The 24,217-nt window shown below is 40.7% G+C and overlaps 1 protein-coding gene across 10 annotated transcripts in view; it reads right to left on the bottom strand.

The window, feature by feature from the left end:
- DOCK4 (dedicator of cytokinesis 4) overlaps positions 1-24,217 on the bottom strand; it is a 456,170-nt gene that overhangs the window by 109,526 nt on the left and 322,427 nt on the right. For all 10 annotated transcript variants that reach the window (XM_021079277.1, XM_021079281.1, XM_021079279.1 and 7 more), the window contains 2 exons: positions 11,436-11,563; positions 9,044-9,178 (listed from right to left, as the gene is read on the bottom strand). In XM_021079277.1, coding sequence (XP_020934936.1) covers positions 9,044-9,178; positions 11,436-11,563 — 263 coding nt within the window. The remainder of the gene's footprint in view (positions 1-9,043; positions 9,179-11,435; positions 11,564-24,217) is intronic.

The raw sequence follows: 24,217 nt of genomic DNA, 5'->3' as shown, positions 1-24,217 counted from the left end.
AGGATACAAAATTCATACACAGAAATTGATGCATTTTTATATACTAACAACAAAAGATCAGAAAGGGAAATTAGGGAAACAATCCCATTTACCGTCACATCAAAAAAGAATAAAATATTTAGAAATAAACCTACCTAAAGAGACAAAAGACCTGTACTCTGAAAACTATAAGATGCTGATGCAAGGAATCAAAGATGACACAAACAGATGGAAAGACATACTATGCTCTTGGATTGGAAGAATCAATATTATCAAAATGGCTACACTACCCAAGGCAATCTACAGATTCAATGCAATCACTATCAAATTACCAAGGACATTTTTCATAGAACTCAAACAAATATTTTAAACAAACTTCCAAAAGTTTGTTTGGAAGCACAAAAGACCCAGAATAGCCAAAGATGTACTAAGAAAGAAAAATGGAGCTGGAAGAATCAGGCTCCCTGACTTCAGATTCTACTACAAAGCTAGAGTCATCAAAACCATATGATACTGGCATCAAAGACAGAAATATAGATCAGTGGAACAGGATAGAAAACCCAGAATTAAACCCACACACCTACAGTCAACTAATCTATGACAAAGGAGGCAAGAATATATAGTCCCTTCAATAAGTGGTGCTGGAAAAACTGGACAGCCGCATGTCAAAGAATGAAATCAGAATACTCCCTAACACCATACACAAAAATAAACTCGAAATGGATTAAAGACCTAAATATAAGACCTGATACTATAAAACTCTTAGAGGAAAACATAGGTCAAACACTCTCCAACACAAACCACAGCAATATCTTTTCAGATACACCTCCTAGAGTAATGATGATAAAAACAAAAATAAACAAATGGAACTTAAACTTAAAAGTTTCCACACAGCAAAGGAAACCCTAAACAAAACAAAAGACAACACACAGAATGGGAGAAGATATTTGCAAATGAAGCAACTGACAAGGGATTAATCTCCAAAATTTACAAACACCTCCTGCAGCTCAATACCAAAAAAAAAACAAACAACCCCATCAAAAAATGGGCAAAAGATCTAAACAGACAATTCTCCAAAGAAGACATACGGATGGCCAAAAAACACATGAAAAGAGGTTCAATATCACTAGTTATTACAGAAATGCAAATCAAAATTACCTTACACTGGTCAGAATGGCCACCATCAAAAAGTCTACAAACAATAAATGCTGGAGAGGGTGTGGAGAAAAGGGAACCCTCTTACACTGTTGATGGGAATGTAAATTGATGCAACCACTGTGGAAAACAGTATGGAGATTCCTCAGAAAATTAAAAATAGAATTACCATTTGATCCAGCAATCCCACTCCTGGGCATCTATCCAGAGAAAACCATGACTCGAAAATGTTCATTGCAGCACTATATACAATAGCCAAGACATGGAAACAACCTAAATGTCCATCAACAGAGGAATGCATAAAGAAGATGTGGTACATATACACAATGGAATATTACTCAGCCATTAAAAGGAAGGAAATAACAGATTTGCAGCAACATGGCTAGACCTAGAAATTATCATGTTAAGTCAGTCAGATAATTAGACGCCAACATCAAATGCTATCACTTACATGTGGAATCTAAAAAAGGGACACAATGAACTTCTTTGCAGAACAGATACTGACTCATAGACTTTGAAAAACTTACAGTTTCCAGAGACAGGTTGGGGGGTGGGGGGATCAGCTGGAGGTTTGGGATGGAAATGCTATATAATTGTGCTGTGGTGATCATTGTAAAACTACAAATGTAATAAAATTCATTGAGTATTTTAAAAATAAATAAAATAAAATATGAGACAAATGAATCTATCTATGACAAAGAGAACAAACTTGCTGTTGCCAAGGGGGAGCAGGCTGGGGGAGAGATGGAGTGGGAGGTTAGGGTTAGCAGATGTAAGCTATTACACATGGAAGGGAAAAGCAACAAGGTCCTACTGTATAGCATAGAGAACTATATTCAACATCCTGTGATAAAACATAATGGAAAAGACTATTAAAAAAAAAGAACATAAATGTGAATAACCGATCACTTTGCTACACAGCAGAAATTAACATAACATTGTAAATCAACTATACTTCAATAAGAGAAAATAAAATTAAAAAACACATATAGGAGTTCCTGCGGTGGCTCCGTGGGTTAAGAGTTATGTGTTAGTGTTAGTGTCTGTGAGGATGCAGGTTCAATTCCTGGCCTCATTCAGTGGGTTAAGGATCTGGTGATGCCATAAGCTGCAGCAGCACAGGCCACAGATGTGGCTCAAATTTGGTGTTGCCATGGCTATGGTGTAGGCCTGAAACTGCAGCTCCGATTTGAGCCCTGGCCTGGGAACTTGCATATACTGCAGGTGCAGCAGTAAAAAGAAAAGGAAAAAAATCCACATAATCTTTTGTCAATTATATCTTTAAAAAACTTAAAAAAATACAGTGACAACACCACCATTTATGGAATGGCACTACGTATAAGTTGCTATATTTTGATTATATTGTTAATTTTATTCCTTACTACAACCTTGTTGCATAGACACTAATAACTTCACTTTACAGTGAGATGTGTTAAAGTTAATAACATATTTATTCCAGATTCCATAGCTAGAAAATGGTGAGCTGGGGTGTAAACCCAGGTATCTCTTGCTTTTTTTCCTATTGCTCAGAGTGACTTATTTTATAGGGAAATACATCTGAAATATAAGCTTGAGGCTTATATTTCAAATATAAGTAGGTATATGAAAATCTCTCTGTTAACCAATGCTAGTACTTTGTAGCGTCTTCTACATCTTGACATAAAAATGCACATCTAATTGGTATAAATGCATTCAATTTTTTATCTCATTTTTCTATATATATCTACACTATTTCCAATGTAGCTACTAGATTAATATTGTTAAAATATTTATTTCAACATAAATCCTGTGAATAGTGAAGTATCATAAATGACAAGCCTTTTTTTTTCTTTTTACAGGCAGCGCCTGCAGCACACGGAAGTTCCCAGGCTAGGGGTTGAATGGGAGCTACAGCTGCCAGCCTCCACCACAGTGACAGCAATGTGGGATCTGAGCTGCATCCGAGACCTACACCACAGCTCAAATCAATGCCAGATTCTTAACCCACTGAGCGAGGCCAGGGATCGAACCCGCATCTTCATGGATACTAGTTGGGTTTTTAACCCACTGTGCCACAACAGGAACTCCAATGATACACTATTTTTAATGATGTTAGTAAAAATTTAAAAATTATTAAAAAATGAGTAGACTTTCATTAAGTCTTAGAGTCACTGTACCTAGGCAAGTACCTCTTTTGAATCCAGGTTATTAACTATTTATAACTCTCACATCAGGTTTAGGTCCATTGCAAACAACCTGTCATTCCGATGTCTAATGTTGGCACATTTGAGACACACCAATGTCTACTCGACAATGTCATTTTATTTATTCACTTAATGCATTCAGGCACTCCAAGCACATTTAACCCTAAGAGGCTTAGACATCCAGTATCTTACTGACATGTTTTTCATCAGTAATATAATTTTATTTGTTTTATTTAAAAGATTTTAGGAGTTCCCACTGGGGTTCAGCAGAAATGAATCTGACTAGTATCCATGAGGATGCAGGTTCAAACCCTGGCCTTGCTCAGTGGGTTAAGGATCCGGTGTTACCTTGAGCTGTGGTGTAGGTCACAGAAACAGCTTGGATCTGGCGTTGCTGTGGCTGTGGGCATAGGCTGGTGGCTATAGCTCTGATTTGACCCCTAGTCTAGGAACCTCCATATGCCGTGGGTATGGCCCCAAAAAGACAAAAAATAAATAGAAGATTTCAAGTGTTTACCTGAAAATCCTGGACTCACAGTTTGTTAAAAAGAATAAATAAAAATCCATCGTTGGTCAAGATTCACTTCCTTTTAGTGTCGGAATTTTTTTTAACCTACAAATCACCTTTAAAAAGAATTCTGTGCTGCAATACTTTGTATCCATTTTACAACTAGATTGAGTATAATGGGCATTTTCCCCAGTAAGTGTGAATGATATTATTAGATGGCTACAAGTTAGTCTTTTGGAAGCCTTCTGTTGTACATACACAATTGTTCCCAGAAACTTCTTACAGAATTCTCCAGCCTTCTTTTCCCCAACCACAGCCCGCAATGCACAAAAAGTTCAGATAAATGCAGAGTATGCCTTTGACATTCATGCTGAACTCAAGTCATCTGCACTATACATGGCGCTGAACAGATTTACGTGCAAAGCAAAGAAGTATTTATCAACCATAAGGGACTCCGGAGTCCAATTAGTTGAGGGTGTGAACGGATGGCCACATATGCCTCTTTATAAAATCTGCTTCCATGTACATTTAGACTTTTGAAAGGAATCAATTACAATAGTGCTTCCCCTCCCCACCCCCGCTATAAAGAGTGTTTTAAAGTTTGAAGAACAGTTGGTAGAAGAACAAGAAATACAATCCTTTGAGACAGTAAAAATAAGGCTGTTGTTATCTGCAATTCTGATATAGTCATCCTGATGGGTGTTCCTGGGAGGCAGGGTGACAGACGTGGTACTAATAGAGAGCTGAATGCTTCACCACCACACACTGTGGGAATGGCTTCTATCTACCGTATAACCACTAATTGTGGGCACTTTTTCAGTAAGTACTGAAAAGTTCTTAGTGCAAAACTGCCATGTGAAGACTCCCTACTTGGCCTGTTTTGTTTCTTTTTTTTTTTTAACTTTAATTTTTTATTGAAGTATAGTTGATTTACAATGTTGTGTTAGTTTCTGATGTACATCAAAGTGATTCAGCTCTACATATGCATTTATCCAATCTTTTTCAGATTCTTTCCGCATATGGACAGCCTATATTCTAAGAGAAAAGGATGAAGAAATTCAGCAGGTCTTCAGTGCCCCGAGAAATGACCTTGTCAATGACCAGATCAAACTTTTCACTATAAATTAGTTGTAACAACAACAGTACGAGTACTGCTTCTGTAATTATCATAAATCCAGACTACTGTTGCTACCACCACTACTAATTGCTAAAGTGTACTGATACTGTTTAAACACTTTTATAGATTTCATGAAATCCTCACAGTAACTTTGGGATATGTACAATTATTTTCTCTATTTTAAAGAAACAGAAACTTTAAAAAACTGAAGCTTAGAGATATTAGGTAACTTGCCCAAGAGCATAGGCAGATCATCAAGTGGCAGAGTAGGACTCAAACCAGGTTGACTGAGGACTCAAAAAAAAAAAAAAAAAATATTAAAGCATAAAATCTAAGGTGCCAAATAATTTAAATGTGTGTTTTCTTGCCGTCTTCATCACACATACCTCGAGAAGTTTGGTTTTTCACACAGCAAAGCACACAACACAACTTCCCCGGACAAGGTTTCACTTGATGCGATCTTCCTAAAATTCAGCATGCCAGACGATCACCCCGCCCACCCCACCCCCAAAGCCATCCAGAAACCTGACCCACTGCCTCCTCAAGCCCCTTAATTTGCTCTGATTATTACAACTGTGAAGGCCTACAGCTAACCATATCCCAGAGAAATTTGGCAGTGACAACCTTGCCTATGGATACAAAGCAGTCTGAAAAAGTGTTTCGGCTTTTGACCTCAGGCAGTCTTTGACCACACGGAGCACTTGCTATGATTTCGTTTACGAGGCCATTATAATTTTAGAACTGTGTCTGAGCTGTATTGCCAGGAAGCAGTTGAGATGTTACCATCAAAACCAAAATGAAGGAGACCTTCTGTTTTGGGGGAGATGGAGGATATATGCTTTTCCCAATTCCTCTTGCCAAGTACAACTAAAATCCCTCCATTAGATATGAAACGCTAGAAGACGACTCTGGAACAGACTAGCTAGGCACCTTGAACCAAGGGAAGGACATGGCATTGAACTCTTGGGATTTTCTTTTAGCCTCAGACATCCCCTCCTCTGGAGCTGAAACACCATCAACTGCAACAGAAGTTCCCCCCAACCCCCAACAAAACTTGCGCCAAAGGACCAAGAAAAGGGCAGTTTAATAAGACAAACCTTTCAGCCATCACTGCTCTACTGCAGTGAAACACTACCAAAAACTCCAGCATCTCCCACACTTGCAAAAGCCAAATGGGGAGCCCAGACATCCATGTTCACAAGGCTTTGATGAGGTACCCCAACATCCCTCTCCAGAGTGGAGAGCCAAACAGAGAGCAGGTACTTTCACGACTACTGCTCAGTGTCAGTGGAGACAAAGTGGGGAGCCTGGACGTCTTTATTCATCTGGCCATAATGAATTGGCACCCAATCCCTTCACCTGTCAGGTGGTGTCACATAAAGCCAGTTAAAACAGAAGGTTTAAATAATATTCAAGTCTTATAAAAGTGTCCAGATTTCAACTGCAAATCACTCATCCTACCCAAGCCCAAAAGATCTCAAATTGAATGAAAAGAGACAACAGACATTAATACTGAGGTGATAAGAGACGTTAAAATTTTCTGACACAGCTAATACAAAAATTAACTCAAAATGGTACATGGATTAAATACAATATATGAGACTATTAATATTTGTAGGAAAAAAAGTCTAGGAGATAACCTTCAGGATATAGGGCTAGACAAAGAGAGTTCTTTAAACTTGACATCGAAAGCACGATTCATAAAAATAAAAACTGATAAGTTGGACTTCATCAAAATCAAAAACTTCTGCTCTACTAAAGACCCTATAGAATGAAAAAGGAAAAAAATGAAAAAATAAACTACAGAGTGGGAGAAAATATTTTTAAACCATACATTCAATAAAGGACAAGAATCTGGAATATATAAAGAACTCTCAAAACTCAAGAGTAAAAAGTAGTCCAATTAGAAAATGAGGAAAAGACATGAAGAGACAGTCCACCAATGAGGATATATAAATGGCAAATAAGTATGTGAAAAGATGTGCATCCTTATTAGCCATTAAGGAAATTCAAATTGAAACACATACGATATCACTACCCACCTATTAGAATGTTCCCCTCTCCCCAAAAACACTAAATGCTGATAAGGGTGTTGCAAAATTGAATCATTCATTAAACACTGTGTATATGAGAATATAAAATAATACAGCTACTAGGGAAAGCAGTATGTTTCTTAAAACAAAACAAAACAAAGCAAAACTATTGTACAACCCAGCAACCACGCTCCTGGGCATTTATCCTAGAGAAACGAAGACTTAGGCTGACATAAAAACTTGCACTCAAATGTTTAAAACAACTTTGTTAGTAAAGCCAAAATCTGGAACAACTTTGACAGCCTTCATTGGGTATGGTTAAATATGGTATGTCCATACCATGAAAACCACTGAGCGCAGGGTGAGGTGGGGGGCGGGAGGGGAATAAATAAATAAATAATAAAAAATACACACAGTGACCTGGATGGATCTCCAGAGAATTATGGTGAGTAGAAAAAAAAAAAATGCTCATCACAATAGGTTACATATTGCATGATTCCATTTTATATAAAACTCCTGAAATGACAAAATAACAAAAATGGAGAGGAGATGTGTGGTTGCCAGGGTTAAGGAGGAGGTGGAGATGGGAGGAAAGCAGGTTTGGCTATAAAATGGCAACAAGGGGGATTCTTGGGATGATGGAAATATTCTGTGTCTCGACTGTATTAATATCAATATCCTAGTTGTGACTGCATCCTATAGTTCTGTAAGACATTACCACTGGGTAAATTGGATAAAAGCTACATGGGATATCTCTATTATTTTTCACAACTGCATGTGATTTTACAATTACTACAAAATAAAAAAGTTCATAAAAACACGAAAATACACAATACAAAAATTCAAAACAAAAATTCCCAAACTTTCAGACCCATAGTGAACTCTAGAAGCATTAGGAAGAAAACAAAAAACAAAAAAACATGTTTTGAGCATTTGCTAAGAACCAAGTGGTGTACTAATGAGATAGGTATCATTTTACACATGAAATTCCATCAGACCCTGAGAAATTAACTGTGTGCCCTTCTTTTCTTTAAATGAGGCTGAAACCACTATTAAACATACAATTAAGAAGTGTTTTTCATACTATCTTTAGCATTAGTTTGTTAAAAAGGAAGAGTTTAACTTTACTTCCCAAACCCAGAGCTTGGATTCCTGAGTAAATTTCAGTTCTGAAAGTGGAGAAAATAAAATTCAACACAAGATGGCCATATTGAAACAGTCAAGCCAGGGTGGACTCTTTATGTGTTTTAAATAAAAGCAAAAATTATTTTCAGGGGTTAGGCAAAAATTCTTAAGATGGGGTTCTACAAAATAATGTAAAAATAATGCCAAAAGGCTGACATTTTGGTAAATAAAAATATGTGAAAACTACAGCAAATGGTATATGGAAGAATGTTCTTAGATCAAAAAAACACATATTTGCTCAATTGGATGTGAGTTTTAAATAGAAATCCATCCATCCATCCATCCATCTTTCTCTCTCTCCACACACATACACACATATAACCTATCACATAAATTATTTTTTAAGATTTTATATAAATCATGTCATACTAGATTCATACAAGAGTGGAGCTTGAAGATACATTAGAAATCATCAAACTTTCTCCATTCACAGCTGAGGAAACAGCTCTTCCTCACCCCAAACAAAGATCCTTACTAGTCACAGTGAGAAATTTAAAAGGAGCCCTCAGGACCCCTGGGTGCTCTTGCTCTATCTGACCATTCTCACTTCCTCAACCAAAATCCAATGGCTGAGAAAAGAATCAAAAGGTATTGAGAATACTGATGCAATAGAATCACAGGTTAACTTAAACTGAGCAAAGTGAAGATAAATTGGGCACATGTGGTCCTTCTGTAACTAAAAACATCGCAATCCAAGATCTTTTAACAAACTTGAATCGTATCCTCATCCTCTGGTAAAATGAAGGTAAACTCACATACATGTGAAACGACCTCCCAAGGCCAGATTTCCCTGATTTTTACAGCAACCCACCCTCCGAGCAACCGAGGCTTTAACAAGCACAACTCTGCTGCTCCTTGCACGCCATTTGCGCTATGGCCTTACAGTGACATCCTGGAACTGGAGCCGCATCGTGGAACCGGGCGGCTGGGGTCGACTGGTGATCTCCAGTATGGTTCTCAACAGGATGTCCAGCAGGCTGGCCACTATCACGTCTATTTCCTCCAGCACAGACTTTTCCTTAAGAGAGAAAAAAATACCGTGTTTAAGAAATAGTGGCTTAATGTGTACATTAATCTCTCTTTAGTGCAACAGGGGGAAAAGCACATGCCCAAATCTAGAATCAGAGTCAGAGAACTCAAGAGCTGGACAGACCTAGGGACCCACCCTAACTCGCTTAAGTCAATGACCTTCTTTTATTAGAAATCAAAGGGAAAGAAAATGTTGACAGCTCTACCCAAGGATGCAATGGGTCCGGGAGATACAAATAAAAATGTGGGGTGATGTTCTGAAAAGCACCGCAGACTAATTTGGAGCAAAAACCAATGCCACTGATAGGGGGGGAGGCCCTGAGTAAGTCAGTTTGCCCTTCTGAGCCTGATTCTTCAGGAAGTGTTCCTCTTGGTTTTAAGAATCAACAGTGTTTTGGTTTCAGATTTTGCTTACATTTACTTTTCTCATCACTGGAGTTGCACAGCTTATTTTCCAAAAATCTATTTTAAGTGCAAATGAGTATTCTTATAAAAATGACCTTAACAAAAATTCCTACATTAAAGGTTAGCAAAGAGCACTTTCAGTTGAGGTGAATACTGGTAGCTGCAGGCTGGACGTCTGTGGCTATGGTGGGAACGCTCTTCCAGAATAAAATTAATCCTATCTAGGCCCCCAGGACTTGAGAGAAAAACCCAATATGCTCTGCACTGATTGTATGTAGTGGATTTGAGTTTCTATTATAGCTGCACAAGACGAAGCACTACGATTACAAATGCTTTGTGTACCAAGAAGACTGCCTTGGCAAAGGAAACTTTAAGAAACTATGAGTTTGAAAGAGCTTTTTGGCTAGGATTTTATGATAAACTTCCTTACACTCTTGCAAGAACACTACTAAGGCTTTTTTCCTCCAAGCCAGAGTTTCTGTCCTGAATTCCTCATTGATAAGCCCCCAAATTGATTGCAACTTCAACACTGAAATAGTAGGGGAAAAAAAAATCACCTCTACTACCACCTGATGTTTTCAGTGTTCTGCAGTGAACTTACTTTTTAGTCTCAGTGATTAAAGTTAGAAAAAAAAAATTCCAACTAGGCACAACTAGGCTTTATTCAACTGGGTGTATAAAAACCATGGTCCTTCTCCAGGCAGGTCTGTCTTACTACACTTTTTTTTTTTAATTTTAATTTTTTTATTTTTATGGCTGCACCTGCAGCACATAGAAGTTCTGGGCCAGGGACTGACTCCGAACTGCATCCGTGGACTACACCACAGCAGGCAGCAACACCAGAACCTTAACCCGCTGAGCCAGGCTGGGGATCAAACCTGCATCCTCTTGGAGACTATGTTGGGTTCTGACCCACAACAGAGCTTCTGACCTTTTTCTCTCAAGTGCCAACTCTGCTCCTACAGTGCTGGAGCCCTATCTCCATCACTTCCACTGGGGGCCCATGCCAGCTGACTGCTGAGCTCTTCAGAAGGTGACCAGATGTCAAAAATGGGGAAACTGTAGCACCGTAGTTAATGGGGAAACAGAGGAAGAAACAGGAGTGTCAGCACTCATTGCTTTGTAAAAGTTGTTACAGAAGCGTATGATACTGCCTAACAAACAGCGACAGTGACACAACTAGAACAAGACAGCCTTCCTATGTGCATGACGGTGCATACGCCAAGCTGTCTCCACTTATAAGCAAGCATGCGATTGTTCCCTGTTGACAGGACATCATCTAATGCAACTGCATTGCCTCAAGAGTCAGGGATACGGACAGGAATTCCTAAAGCCAAAACATCTGAGTGATTACTGTCAGGTAAGTAATGGTTTGGGTTCAAGATACCTCCAGGCTGCTGGGGCTCTCCTTTGCTTCCACTGTCTCCACAGGCTGGGGCCAAGGGCCTTGGCCAAGCTCTGACCATCATCATGCAAACTTTCAAAGAATGGACCAAAACAGACCATCTTTGCAAGCAATAATTTATTCTTGCCACAGAGCACTCGTCAAGATTAAAGACACATGTGGGAGGCTTTGAGATTTCTAATTTTTCCCACTGGGTATTCAGTTCTTCCTTGATATACAAGTTTAGGAAACCCAGGTTATTTGGGGTTATGGCTATCCCACAAGGCTAAAAATTTTTTTCCCTCAGAAGAAGAGCAAAAAGTCCAACCCAGCTGGAAATAAAAGTGAGACTCTCTCAGAGGATGACTCTTTGGTGGGATTTCTTTGAAGACTTGTAAAATTTTATTTCCAGGAGCCATATGATGGGACCTGCCTCCTATGACCTGTATTTACTTACTGAGCTATTCTTCTTGATGAGACAAAACACATTGCTAAGGATCCGCGCGCACATGATCAGGTCCTTCTGTTCTTGCAGGTGCATGTGGAGGTGATGCAACACGACAGGTAAGAGAATGTACCGGGAATCTGGAGGGAGAAGAAGCATTAGTGTCACATCGAATAGTCCTATATAACCTCACGCAAACCCTGATCTACTCTTTAATCTAATTGTAACTGCTAAATTATTAACATGTGTAGTTAGAAAGGTAGTAGTTCTACATGGTTAATATTCAAAAACAGCAGTGTCTTCCCCAAACTATGATTCCTGCACTTGCAAGGCCTCTGACTCTTTCATGGAAATAGGTTTTTTTTAATTAAAAAAAAAAATTGTTCATTTTACCTCCAAAGACCTAAATGGCAAGCTTCTCTTGCTATTTCCCGATTTATCATTGAGACAGATCATCTACTGACTTTCCAATATGACAGATTAGCATTTAGCTTTTTATCCCTCCCCCCCTTTTTTTTGGCTTTTTAGGCCCAGAGGTGTGGCATATGGAGGTTCCCAGGCTAGGGGTTGAATGGGAGCTGCAGCCACCGGCCTACAACCACAGCCACAGCAATGCCAGATCCGAGCCACTTCTGCAACCTACACTGCAGCTCACAGCAATGCTGGATCATTAACCCACTGAGCGAGGCCAGGGATGGAATCTACACCCTCATGGATACTAGTCAGACTCCTTTTCACTGAGCCACAGTAGGAACTAAAGGTTCCCAGGTTAGTCCCTACAGCCTCTCAAAAGAGTTCTATCACAATTTCCCACTAAAGTAACATTTTGTGGCTGCTACCATTCTGCTTTCAAAGCCTTTGTCTGTAACCAGTTTTTTTTTTTTTTTTTTTTTTTTTTTTTCATGGCTGCACCTGCGGCATATGGAAGTTACCAGGCTAGGGGTCGAATCAGAGTTGTAGCTGCTGGCCTACACCACAGCCACAGCAACACAGGATCTGAGCCGAGTCTGTGACCCACATCACAGATCATGGCAATGCTGGAATCCTTAACCCAATGAGTGATGCCAGGGATTGAACCAAGTCCTCATGGATCTTAGTTGGGTTTGTTACTGCTGAGCCACAACAAGAACTGCCTATAACTGGATTTTGTTTTATTTTTGTTTCTCTCTTTCTGAAAGCTTTCAGGAAATTATTCTTGGTAATTTAAAATTTCATAATTATGTCCCTTGTCTAGGTTACTTAACTCTATAAACTCATGTCTTTCAGTTCTGGGGACTTGCTCTGACTTACTTCCGGGATTATCTCCTTCCTGGTATTTCTATGTCCTCTGCCTGAAATTTTTACTACATTTTCACTATGAATCTTTCCCTTTTCCTAGGCCAGGGATTGAATCTGAGTTGGAGCTTTGACCTACACCACAGCTGTGGCAATGCTGGATCCTTAACCCACTGCATGGGGCCAGGGATCAAACCAGGACCACACAGAGATAAGCCAGATCATTAACCCACTGTGCCACAGTGGGAACTCCTACATTATCAATCTCTTAAACTGTCTTCTACTTGAATAACTCTAGGCATTTTCCTTACTTTATCTTCCAAAGCTTCTATTCAATATCCTTGTTTATGCTGTCATATATTTCATCTCCAAGAGTCCTTCTTACTTCCAAGGCCAGTGTTGCAGCTGCTCAACCTGTGCAGTCACACGGGTCCCTGTGCCCAAAATGGTCCCACACCTTAAGGCTCTACTGCAGCCATCATGAAACTCAGTATTTTCAAACATGAGGTGCTGCATTTTCATATGCAGCCATTCCTCTTTATTCCTTTATTTATTCTTTATTATATTTATATTTATTTATTATATTCTTTATTTCTCTTTTTATAGTTTCCCATTCTTGTTTCATGGATACACTATCTTCTCTCTCTGGGGAAATCAGAGACAATTTTTTTATTTTTATTTTTTCTCCCTGAATTTATCTTTTCCTTTCAAGTTCTTTTAGTTTGTTTGCTTGCTTTTTCCTTTAGGTCTCTGCCTTTCACATTAGAGGTTTTTCTCCAACATCTGGTGATCTTTCATTGTCCATTCAGCTTTACAAGTGAGGTACTAAAATGCTAACTAGGGGGGAAAAAAATTACAACCCAAAACCTGTATGCCTAGTCAAGCCTGTGGACGGACGAGGCTTTACCACAGGGAGGACAGACATACAGATGTTTCATGAGGGGACCTCCAAATTTCCAAATTTGAGATGTCTGTTTTTGGGCTGGTCAGTTTCTCCGGAGAGGAAGCTGCCAGTCTCCCCTCTGGCAAGCACGAACTCATCCTTTTTTTGGCCATTTGAAATCAACACAGGAAGTGGTTAGTAGAAGCCTCTCTGTTTAACCTGTTTAATGAGGCCCTATTTACAGTGTGGTGCCTCATCCCTGCATTTAGCATTGTCTAGTTTTCCTGAATACAGGCATATCTCATTCATTTTCTCCAGCAAATAAACTGTACCCCCCACCCCCTTTTCTGGCTGTGTTCCTGGCCTGTGGAAGCTTCGGGGTCAGTGATCGAACCTGCGCCACAACAGCAACCTGGGCTGCTGCAGTGACAACATCAGATCTTTAACCTGCTGCACTGCAAGGGAACTCTTCATAAAAACTGTTGATAGCTCTTATGCGTTGTCATCTTTCCTGCTGTCCTAAATTTGTGAGATTACATAATTTTTCTTTTTTGCCTTTTATCTTTTTAGGGCCGCACCCACGGCATATGGAGGTTCCCAGGCTAGGGGTTGAATTGGAGCTGTACCCGCCAGCCTATGCCACAGCCACAGCAACATGGGATCCGAGCCGTGTCTGTGACCTACCCCTCAGCTCATGGCAATGCCGGGTCCTTAACCGGCTGAGCAAGGCCAGGGATTGAACCCGAAACCTTATGGTTACTAGTTGGGTTTGTTAACCACTGAGCCAGAATAGGAACTCCAATTTTTTTTTTTTTTTTGAGACATAATTTTTAAAAATTCCTTTAGTGTCCATAGATATAAAAACCCTTTTCAAAACTTTAGGAAATCAATTTCAGCCATAGATAAATGAGACTTTAGGACCAAATGAGGTTCATCCTAAAAGGAAGTTTTAATACCTGAAACTCATATTCATCTACTTTCATCAAGAAAGAAAAGTAAAAACAGTTGATTTTATTCATGGAAGTGAATTTCGAAAAAGTCACTGGGAATGATCAAACAGTGAATACTGAATCATCCTTCCTAGGGGAAACCTCTATGTACCTGTGCATATCTCACAGAGCTTACAATCTGAACTCCCAAAGATAACTCATCCAGGCAGTTTATTTTCATTATTTTACAAAGAGAAAGTGAAGTTCAGAAGTACGAAGGGGCCGGCCTGAGGGAGTCCCACAAACAGGGGCCAGAGGGAGGATTCAAACTGTCAGCTGCCTGAGAGCTAGAGCCTCCTGCCCTCTGCTGCCTCCACCCTCTGCTCATCCCTGTGTGAGAGTGGAAATGAAGATAGAGCATCGTCATGTTTGACAGCTGGGAATGTATGCATCCTGCACCTTGATGGATTCACTACTCTGTGCGTGTCCATGAATGGGCATTGAAGTGCCCTAAGTATCGATGTGGGGGTTACAAATAAGTTTTAGTTGAGTCAATCCACAAATAATGAATTTTGACTGCACATGCGTCATTTCTCCCTTAACTGGAAGTCTTATATTGATCCCTAACTTGTTGTTAATATTTGAAATAGTAAGGTGATAGGTAATCTAAAAATTTAAGCAGTATTTGAAAAAGTAACAATAAGTATGCATATTGTCCTGAGTGCTAGTTTTTCAACATGATGTTAAGAGTACAAAATTATTGTCTATTATGGGCCCATAATGGGCATTATTACTTACGGGACATGCCCACTTGCAAATCCCCTAGTCCCTGTCCCTCTCTGCTTGATTTTCTAAAAGATGTCACCTGTGCAACAATTCAAATAGATTAATCTTGGTTTATAAAAACCCATGTGTAAACCCATGGAAAGGATTTACAGTGAGATCCTGCTGAGTAGCATTGAGAACTACGTCTAGATACTTACACTGCAACAGAACAAAGGGGGGGAAAAATGTATACATGTAACTTGGCCCCCATGCTGCACAGCGTAAAAATAAATAAATAAATTATAAAAAAATGTGCCTTATAAAGAGTTTGCATAAATTATAATTCCACTTTACTCATTCGAGGAAAAATGGATAACTAAATAATTCTATACCTATTAAAGAAATTAAACTTGCTGTTAAGAGCCTACAAGAAAAATCCAGACCCAGGTGGCTTCAATGAATTTATGAAGTATTCATTGGAAGAAAGCATATCAATTCTATACAAATCCTCCCAGAAAATAGAATAAACAGGGAATATCACTAATTCATTTTATGAGGCCAACATTATTTATGCCCAAATCAACCAAAGACATGACAAGAAAGCTAGATTTGATATCTCTGGTCAACATAGATGCAAAAATGCTTGTAAAATTTTGGCAAAATACACACACACAATATGATAAAAGAGGGCTTATCCCGGGAATGCAAGTTTGCTTTAATATTCAATCAATCAATGTAATTCCCCATATTAGCAGTAGATGTAGAAAAAAAATGTGCAAGATTCAGTGTCCATTAATGATAAAAGCTGTCAGGAAGATAAGAACAGAAGGTAATTTCCTCAAATTGATACAGGGAATTAATGAAATGCTTGCTGTTAGCTCACATAATAAGAGTAAAAGATTGAATGCTTTCTCCTTAAGATAAAAAATAAGGCAAGGATTGCCAATTTCACCTATTCAATTCAACATTGCACTGGATTCCTAGCCAGTATAAATAAGGTACATCTATAGGTAAAATATATACATTTATACAAAATTCTGTGTTCTAACAGATATCATAAGAAATATAAAGTATTCACAATTCAGAAAGTGCTTTTTTTAGTGTTTACCTGACTTCTCATTGTTTTCTCTTTTAGGAGTGAGGTTGGGAGTCTCATATTTCTTTTAATGCCGGCTATCAGGCTCCCAACAAGCCTGATGGACTGGCCTTAGGTTTACCATCAAAGCAAACCACATAAGACACTTTAACAAAACAAACACAGAGTATTAAAACCCAAACTTGTGAAAATTAACTGCAGGGTTCCTTTCAATAGGAGGCCTGACCAGGAAACCTAAATACTTATTTATAAATCAATTACCTGACAAAAAGAACCAAGAAAAAGAAACTGGAAGCTTAAATGACAGAAGTCACTACCTAATGATGTTTAATTAGAAAGGAAGATAAAGCTTATCTGATATGTTCCTGCAGCCACTGGGATTTAATCTCTAAAAATTCAATTTGCAACCAAGTGTTAAGAAAATCTCTACTTCAAAAAAGTAACTAAGATATACAAAAAAAAATTGTATGTGGTGTGTGTAAAAAGAAAATAACACTAGCCTGCAGATTTACGTCTTTTCCATTACTAGGGCAGCATCAGCTAATGCAAATGATAGACTCAGTGGGAAAATGCCAAACAAGCTGACTGGTTAAAATGCTAATTCTTACCTTTAAAAGAAAACACCTGGACTCATCAAGGAGGACCAAAGAAAAAAAGAAAAGCCACAGTTGAACAAACACTAACTTTCTATACATTTAAACAAAAGACTTGTTATGCAGGCTCCATCCTTGAAAGATTCAATACACTCATATTCTATATCTCAGGTAGAGCTCCATGTATTGAATGCATTGTGTGTCTCAAAACTTTTTGTTTTGCCTGTACACTTTTGCGTGGATAAAACCAGCTCCTGTTAGCAATTCCCAATGGGTGTGGGGCTGTGAAGGAGGAGAAGCTATTAAGAAATGCTAATCAATTTCCTCCGTGAGGTTAATTTCAAGGAGTGTCATAACCTCTGTCTCCTCTATCAACAAAACATCTGTCCCCAAGGGAGTGAGATCTGGGAGTCCTGTGGAGCTCCCCCCACACAGGGTTGCCAGCCACTCTTCACAAACTGGCCCAGCATGGGCTGGACATCAGCAGGACACCCAAGCCAGATGCTCTTGGCAGCCTCAGGATGGGGAGATGGGAAACCAGTAGGCAGGGGTCACACTGTGGTGGAGCTTTGTAGGTAGCAGAGCTGCTGACTGGAGGGAAGCATCAGCTGGACAGAAAAGCCTAAATCAGAGCTGCATTAGGGATTTGTCACCAAAGCCACCAGGAACTAACTGCAAGTGTCACAGACAGCAACAAAACCTGCAAACAAGCCCTTCGGACACTGGAGGACAGGTGGAAAGGTCCCCAAGTGATTCAGGGGCTCCATGCCATGCAGACAACATCAGGATCACAGAGGGAAGGAATGGGGGGCGGAGGGGGGAGAGCTAAGGGTGATTTCTGAATGTGGCTTAGGATCTTACCCAGTGGACTCAATCCACCCACACCCACCTCCCCATCCCTGTGCCTCCACCAGGGAGTAGCTGTCCTAAAGCTAAATCCTAAGGAATGCAATGCCACATATCCATAAGTGGGGAAGTGCCTTATCTCTGTTGGCCTTTCTCTTATTCTTCTCGATTTCTTCTGGGAATGAGGTTTGGAGTCTCTTTTGGAGGGTGGGGGTACACCTGTGGCATGTGGAAGTTCCCAGGCCAGGGATCAAAATAGCACCACAGCTGCAACTTGAGCCACAGAGGTGACAATGCCTGATCCTTACTCACTGAGCTACCAGGAAATTCTGCATATTTCTTTTAATGACTCCACTGGGCTACCAACACAAGGCGGTCTGGCCTTAATTCTTACCTTTGTCAGTTTTGCTCTGCTCCTGGTCTGGGACTTTCACACTGAACACTGTTCTGTTGTCATATTCATGGTCCTTCTTAGCTCCATCCTGATCTCTAGCCGTGACCCAGTACATAGCATTCACAAAACACTTATCAAGCATCTATTTTGCACCAGACACTGTTATGGAAGCTGGAGATATAACTGCCTTTAAAAGAAAGAAAGCCCCTGCCCTCCAGGGCTTTCCTTTTGGGGCAGGGTGGGAGGTAGACATGAAACCACTAAATCACCAATTCTTTGGGTATTATAGACACGTTAGGTTATCCAAGAAGTAAAAAGCTAAGGAATGAGAGTTATAATGGCGTAGGCGGGGCAGAGAGGAAATTTCTTGAGAAAATAAGAGTTCAACTGAGCCCTGAAGGATGAATGGGAATCAACAAGGTTCAGAAAGGAACAGGAGAAAGGAGGTTCCTAGGAGAGTGAAGTAATACAGTGATGGGACCAGGCAGGGGGCAGGGCAAGAGCACAGGGCCTGGGACAGCAGTTCTGGAATGTACCTTCAAAACAGAGCCAAACATCTACGATGTAAGAAAAGAAGCTGGGGGAGTTTCTGTTGTGTCTCAGAGGAAACGAATCTGGCTAGCATCCATGAGGATGTGGGTTTGATTCCTGGCCTCCTTCAATGGGTCAGGGATCTGGCATTGCCGTGAGCTGTGGTGTAGGTCACAGACATGGCTTGGATCCCACATGGCTATGGCTGTGCCATAAGGCAGCAGCTGTAGCTCTGATTCTACCCCTAGCCTGGGAATCTCCATATGCCTCAGGTGCGGCTCTAGAAGACAAAATAAATACATAATAAAAGAAAGAAAGAAAAAAAAAAGAAGTTAGGAGTGACAACATCTGGTATGAGTTTCCAAAGGGAACTTTGGTTCCGTAGATGGACAGGAGAAAGGAGATATTGGGGGAACGTCTGAGGCAGTTCAGACCAGGTGGCAGTTCGGAGGGAGAAGTGGGAGTGGGGGAGAGGCGAAGTGGCCAGGCATGGGGAACCCTCGGGAGGCCCCAAGGGCGGGGGTGGTGATGGGTGGAGATGAAAGGTAAAGGGAGGAGAGGGTTTCAAGAGCACCCCTGAGCTCTCCAGGCACATGGCGCTGCATCTGCTACGATGGGAAAGAGCAGGCTTAGAGAGAAAGATGTTGAGATTTCCATTCTAGGCAGGCTGAGTGTCAGGAGCCCGTGAGACCTCCACGTAGAGCTGTGGAGAGGGCAGATGGCTCTTCATGTTTGGAGCTCAGTGGAGAGATCTGGCCTAGAAATACCAACCTGCCTGTTACGTTAGCATATGGATGACTAACTGAGGTCAAGTGGGTGGGATGAACCCCAAGACTCACTCATTTCTCCCTGGTCAATAGCACCTCATCCACTCCCCCCAGCACAACTGCTGAGGTACTTAACCACAGCATAATTACTCATTCAAACTCTGCTTTCATGCTAGAGGAGAAGCAGCTTACAAGCAGGTAGTATGTATCTGTTTAATTTGCTGCAATGTTGCTAACATAATTCCTGGAGTGGGGTCTGCAGGCAATAAACATCTGCTGAATGAAGGAATGAGCTACAAGGTGAATTCTACTGGATGTGAACTGCAAGTAAAATGGTTTCTTTTTTTTTTTTCTTTTCTTTTTTCATTTTGTTTCTTTTTGTTTCTTTTCTTTTCTCATTTTGTAAAGTTCTGTTGACATATAGTGGATTTACAAGGTTGTTATAACTTCTGCTGCGCCACCAAGCGATTCAGTTAAACATATACACACATCCATTCTCTTTCAGATTCTTCCCCCCATAGATGATCACGGAACATTGGGTAGAGTTCCTTATGCTATGCAGCCCGTCCCCATTGGCCAATCATTGCACATACCTCGGTGCACATATGCCAATCCCAAACTCCCAATCCGCCCCTCCCCACTCCCCGCCTGTCCCCTTTGGTAACCACACATTTTTCAAAGTCTCTGAGTCTATTTCTGCTCTGCAAAAAAGTTCATTTGTATCCTTTTTTTAGATTCACAAATAAGTGATATCATATGATGCTTGTATTTCACCTTTCACTAATTTCACTTAGCATGACAATTTCTAGGTCCATGCACTCCACAGCCATACCACCCTGAATGCACCCAATCTTGTCTGATATGACTTTTTTTTTTTTTTTTTTTTTTTGGTCTTTTTAGGGCTGCACCTGTGGCATATGGAAATTCCCAGGCTAGAGGTCGATTCAGTGCTGCAGCTGCTGGCCTACACCACAGCCACAGCAATGCAGGAACTCCCTGACCTGACTTTCTCTTTTTTTTTTTTTTTTTTTTTTTTTCTTTTTAGGGCTGCACTCACGGCATATGGAAGTTCCCAGGCTAGGGATCTAATCTGAGCTACAGCTGCCAGCCTACACCATAGCCACAGCAACACCAGATCCGAGCCACATCTGCAACCTACACCACAGTTCACAGCAACGCTGGATCCTTGACCCACTGAGCAAGGCCAGGGATTGAACCCATAACCTCATGGATCCTGGTCACAATGCTGAGCCATGATGGGAACTCCAACATTTCTTGTCTTAATGTTTTAACACAGCTTACGTGGGAAGCAAGTGGGAGACACATTATCACAGCCCACTTTGCAGTGACTGCACATGCTGGTGCGCACCCTGGGCCCCCAGGAGAAAGTGGCTCTTCCTAGCATCGTACTTCCACACAAACCACAGCAACTATTTGTGGCATCAGAAAAAAGACATGCATCCTGGCTCCACTTCCCACTCCCTGAAAATCTGCAAATGTGGATGAGTGACAGATAAGAAATGAAAAGATATGGGTTCACTCTTTCCCTAGGAGGAGCATGCTTGCTCGTGTCAATCTGTACTGAAAAGATCAGAAACATGGTCAGAGAACAAAGTTAAAATTAGATGTTGAGTAGTCAAAAATATGTATATTTACCTTTATTTTCAAACACCATAGATACAACTCAACTCATAAAACTCAACTACGAATTCAGTGACGCCTATCTTTCATATTAGGGTCTATGTTCAAAGTAACGCATTACCTAAAACTCCTAATTTTACCTTTGTCTCTTTTTAGGGAAAGATGCGGAAATTAGTTTCCAAAGAAGCTCTTTCCAAGTACTTCTTTAAGAACCTACATCTTAACATGATTTTACCTAATATATACACCTTAATAATTTTATGCACGCAGATCTTTAGTGAAAGCCAAGAACAGAGACTGAACAACTGTGAAAACTAGGAGACGCTCAGCAAGTGCTTTCGGAGCTCCCTGATGGTGGAGGCTACTCGGAAAGGCCTTTTTTCACTTTGGGAGGGGGGGTCTGGGGGGAACACTGCGAAAGGAGGTAAGGAGGTGGGGCGGGGATGAAGGATCTGAGATGAGAGGGGGAAGAACACATGCTATTTTAACAAAGGCATTCTTGAGGTCTCAGGGGACTTTTAAAAAAACCTATTTTTATATTGGTCAAACAACATGAAATCTACATTAAAAAAAAACAAGGTCTTATACTTCTTCCAATGGTCCTGCATTATTATTCTACTTTTAGGAGGAAAAGGAGCAGCCAGTATTCACGCAACTTTGCTCATCTTTATAAGGTCCACCTACTACTTTGCAAGCTCTGGCTAGCAGAAATGTTTGAAACAAATGGCATTTTCCAATGTGAAAAAAATGTAATCACTGGCAGTGCAAGAAAAGTCAACACTCAAGTATGCTTTAACCGTAGCTCTAAGAAATAAAAGCTACTAGGCACCCATCAACTGTAGTTAAGATTTTATTCTTTCTTTTCTTTCTTTCTTTTTTTTTTTTTTTTTTTTTTTTTTTTGAGGGCTGCATATGTTCCCAGGCTAGGGGTCGAATCGGAGCTATAGCTGCTGTCCTACACCACAGCTACGACAGCTTGGGATCCACAATGCCAGACCCCCGGACCACTAAGCGAGGCCAGGGATCAAACCTGCACCCACATCCTCATGGATACTAGTGAGATTTGTTTCTGCTGCACCCCAATAGGAACTCTGAGATTTTATTCTTAAAGTTGTCAAATGGATAAACCATCACACACCCCTCCTTTATATTATGACCTAAAATGGGGATGGGAAAAAAAAAATGACTTCCGGCTAGTTTCTTAAGAAATCCCCACCCTAAAATAGTTGCTCTTTTGGTTTGTAGGCAAAAGAAAGTAGCATCAGCATGTTTCTCATCACTACACACTCAGGGCATTTATTCTCACTTCTATTTTCTGCATGGAGTTTTGCCTGATAAACTGCTCAATTATCCCAAAGTTAGAAACATATATGACTTTTTCTTAATAAGCAAATAGCTTTGCAATAGTTCAGCAGACCTCTGCTGAACCAGTCAAGTGCCAAGCAATGGGGGCCCAGGGCAAAGCTGATGCAAAAACCACAGTCCCCCAGAGTCCAGCCTCTCGCTACCATTGCCCAAACTACCCTCTGATCCCACTCTCCATGCTTCTACCTCCCTATACCACAACCTCTGTACTTCAAGTCTACTCATTTTGCCACTGCCAAGGCTGTCTTCTCCAACACCTTAGACCCTTTTCCAGCCTTCAAAAAACAGCAAGAAAAGAATTGGGTGGTGAAAGGGAAAAGTGAATTGCTCAACTTTTTATACGTTACGTAAGTCTGCCTGGACTCCAGATGATTTCGACATTGAATGTCAATATACGGAGATCCCAAATCTTAGGTAAGTCCTTCAGGCCTGGCCAGACGCTCTAGACTCTGATCATGGGGGGGGGGGGGGCCTGCAACCACAAGGGTTGATTCAGTCCTGCCTGGCTGTGGAAAGGCTCCAGCCTTGAGGCTGCACAGTAGCCTTTAACTCAATGTGGCTTGAACCTCCCTGTGACTTTTTTCACTGCGTTCTGCTGTGCTGGCCTTAGTATGTAGTACTCGTTCTGTCTTCTGTATGCATTAATTTCTAATCTAAGCTCAACTGCAAGTATTTTGCAGCCATGCTGCTTCCTTTGCCTGCCCACTCTACTTTATCTCTCCTTGGGCTTTGCAAAGGCTAATTTTTTTTTTTTTTTTTTTTTTTTTTTGCTTTTTAGGGCCACACCTGCAGCATATGGAAGTTCCCAGGCTAGGGGTTGAATCAAAGCTGCAGCTGCCAGCCTATGCCAGAGCCACAGTAAAACTAGATCTGAGCCACATCTGTGACCCACGTCACAGCCTGCGGTAATGCCAGATCCTTAACGCACTGAGCGAGGCCAGGGATCAAACCTGCATCCTCATGGATACTAGTTGGGTTCCTAACCCACTGAGTCACAAGAGGAACTCCATGTGATGGTTAATTTTATATGTCAACTTGACTGTGCCACAGAAGCCCAGATATTTGGTTAAACATTATCCTGGGTGTGTCTGTGTGACTGTTTCTGGATGATGAGAATTCCATGATTTGCTAGACTAAGTAAAGCAGACTGTCCTTCCCAATGTGGGTGGGTCTCATCTAATCTGTTGAAGCCATGAGCAGAACAAAAGGTGGAGGAAGAGAGAGCTCCCTCTCTGCCTGTCTTTCAGCTGAGATGTTGGTCCTTTCCTGCTTTCAGATTTAGTCTCAATTTATACAATCAGCTCTCCTAGTCTGCAAGCCTTAAGACTCAGACTGCATCTCTGTCACCAGTTTTCCTGAGTCTCCAACTTACCAATTACAGACGCTGGGACTTCTCAGCCTTCATAGCATGAGACAATTCCTCATAATAAATCTCTTTACACACATAAATGCACGCACACGCGCGCACACACACACACACTACTGGGTCTGCTTCTCTGTGCAACACTGGGCAATACAGGATTCCAGCACAAAGACAATGTTTAGAATTTTCTATCCCTCCTAAGGGGCTTGTAACATCTAAGATCGTTTTCTCCAGAATGTCTTGAGATTTATTTTCTTAAAGTGTGGGCCACATGTTCTCTGTCTTCCTTTTGGCTAACATGAACCCCCAGAAAATGAGGTCACTTCCTCAGATTCTTCTCACTTCT

This window comes from Sus scrofa, chromosome 18 (genome assembly GCF_000003025.6).
Source record: "Sus scrofa isolate TJ Tabasco breed Duroc chromosome 18, Sscrofa11.1, whole genome shotgun sequence".
NCBI classification, from domain to species: Eukaryota; Metazoa; Chordata; class Mammalia; order Artiodactyla; family Suidae; genus Sus; species Sus scrofa.
Note: the sequence above shows the minus strand (reverse complement) of the source record. Positions and strands in the feature narration are given on the sequence as shown.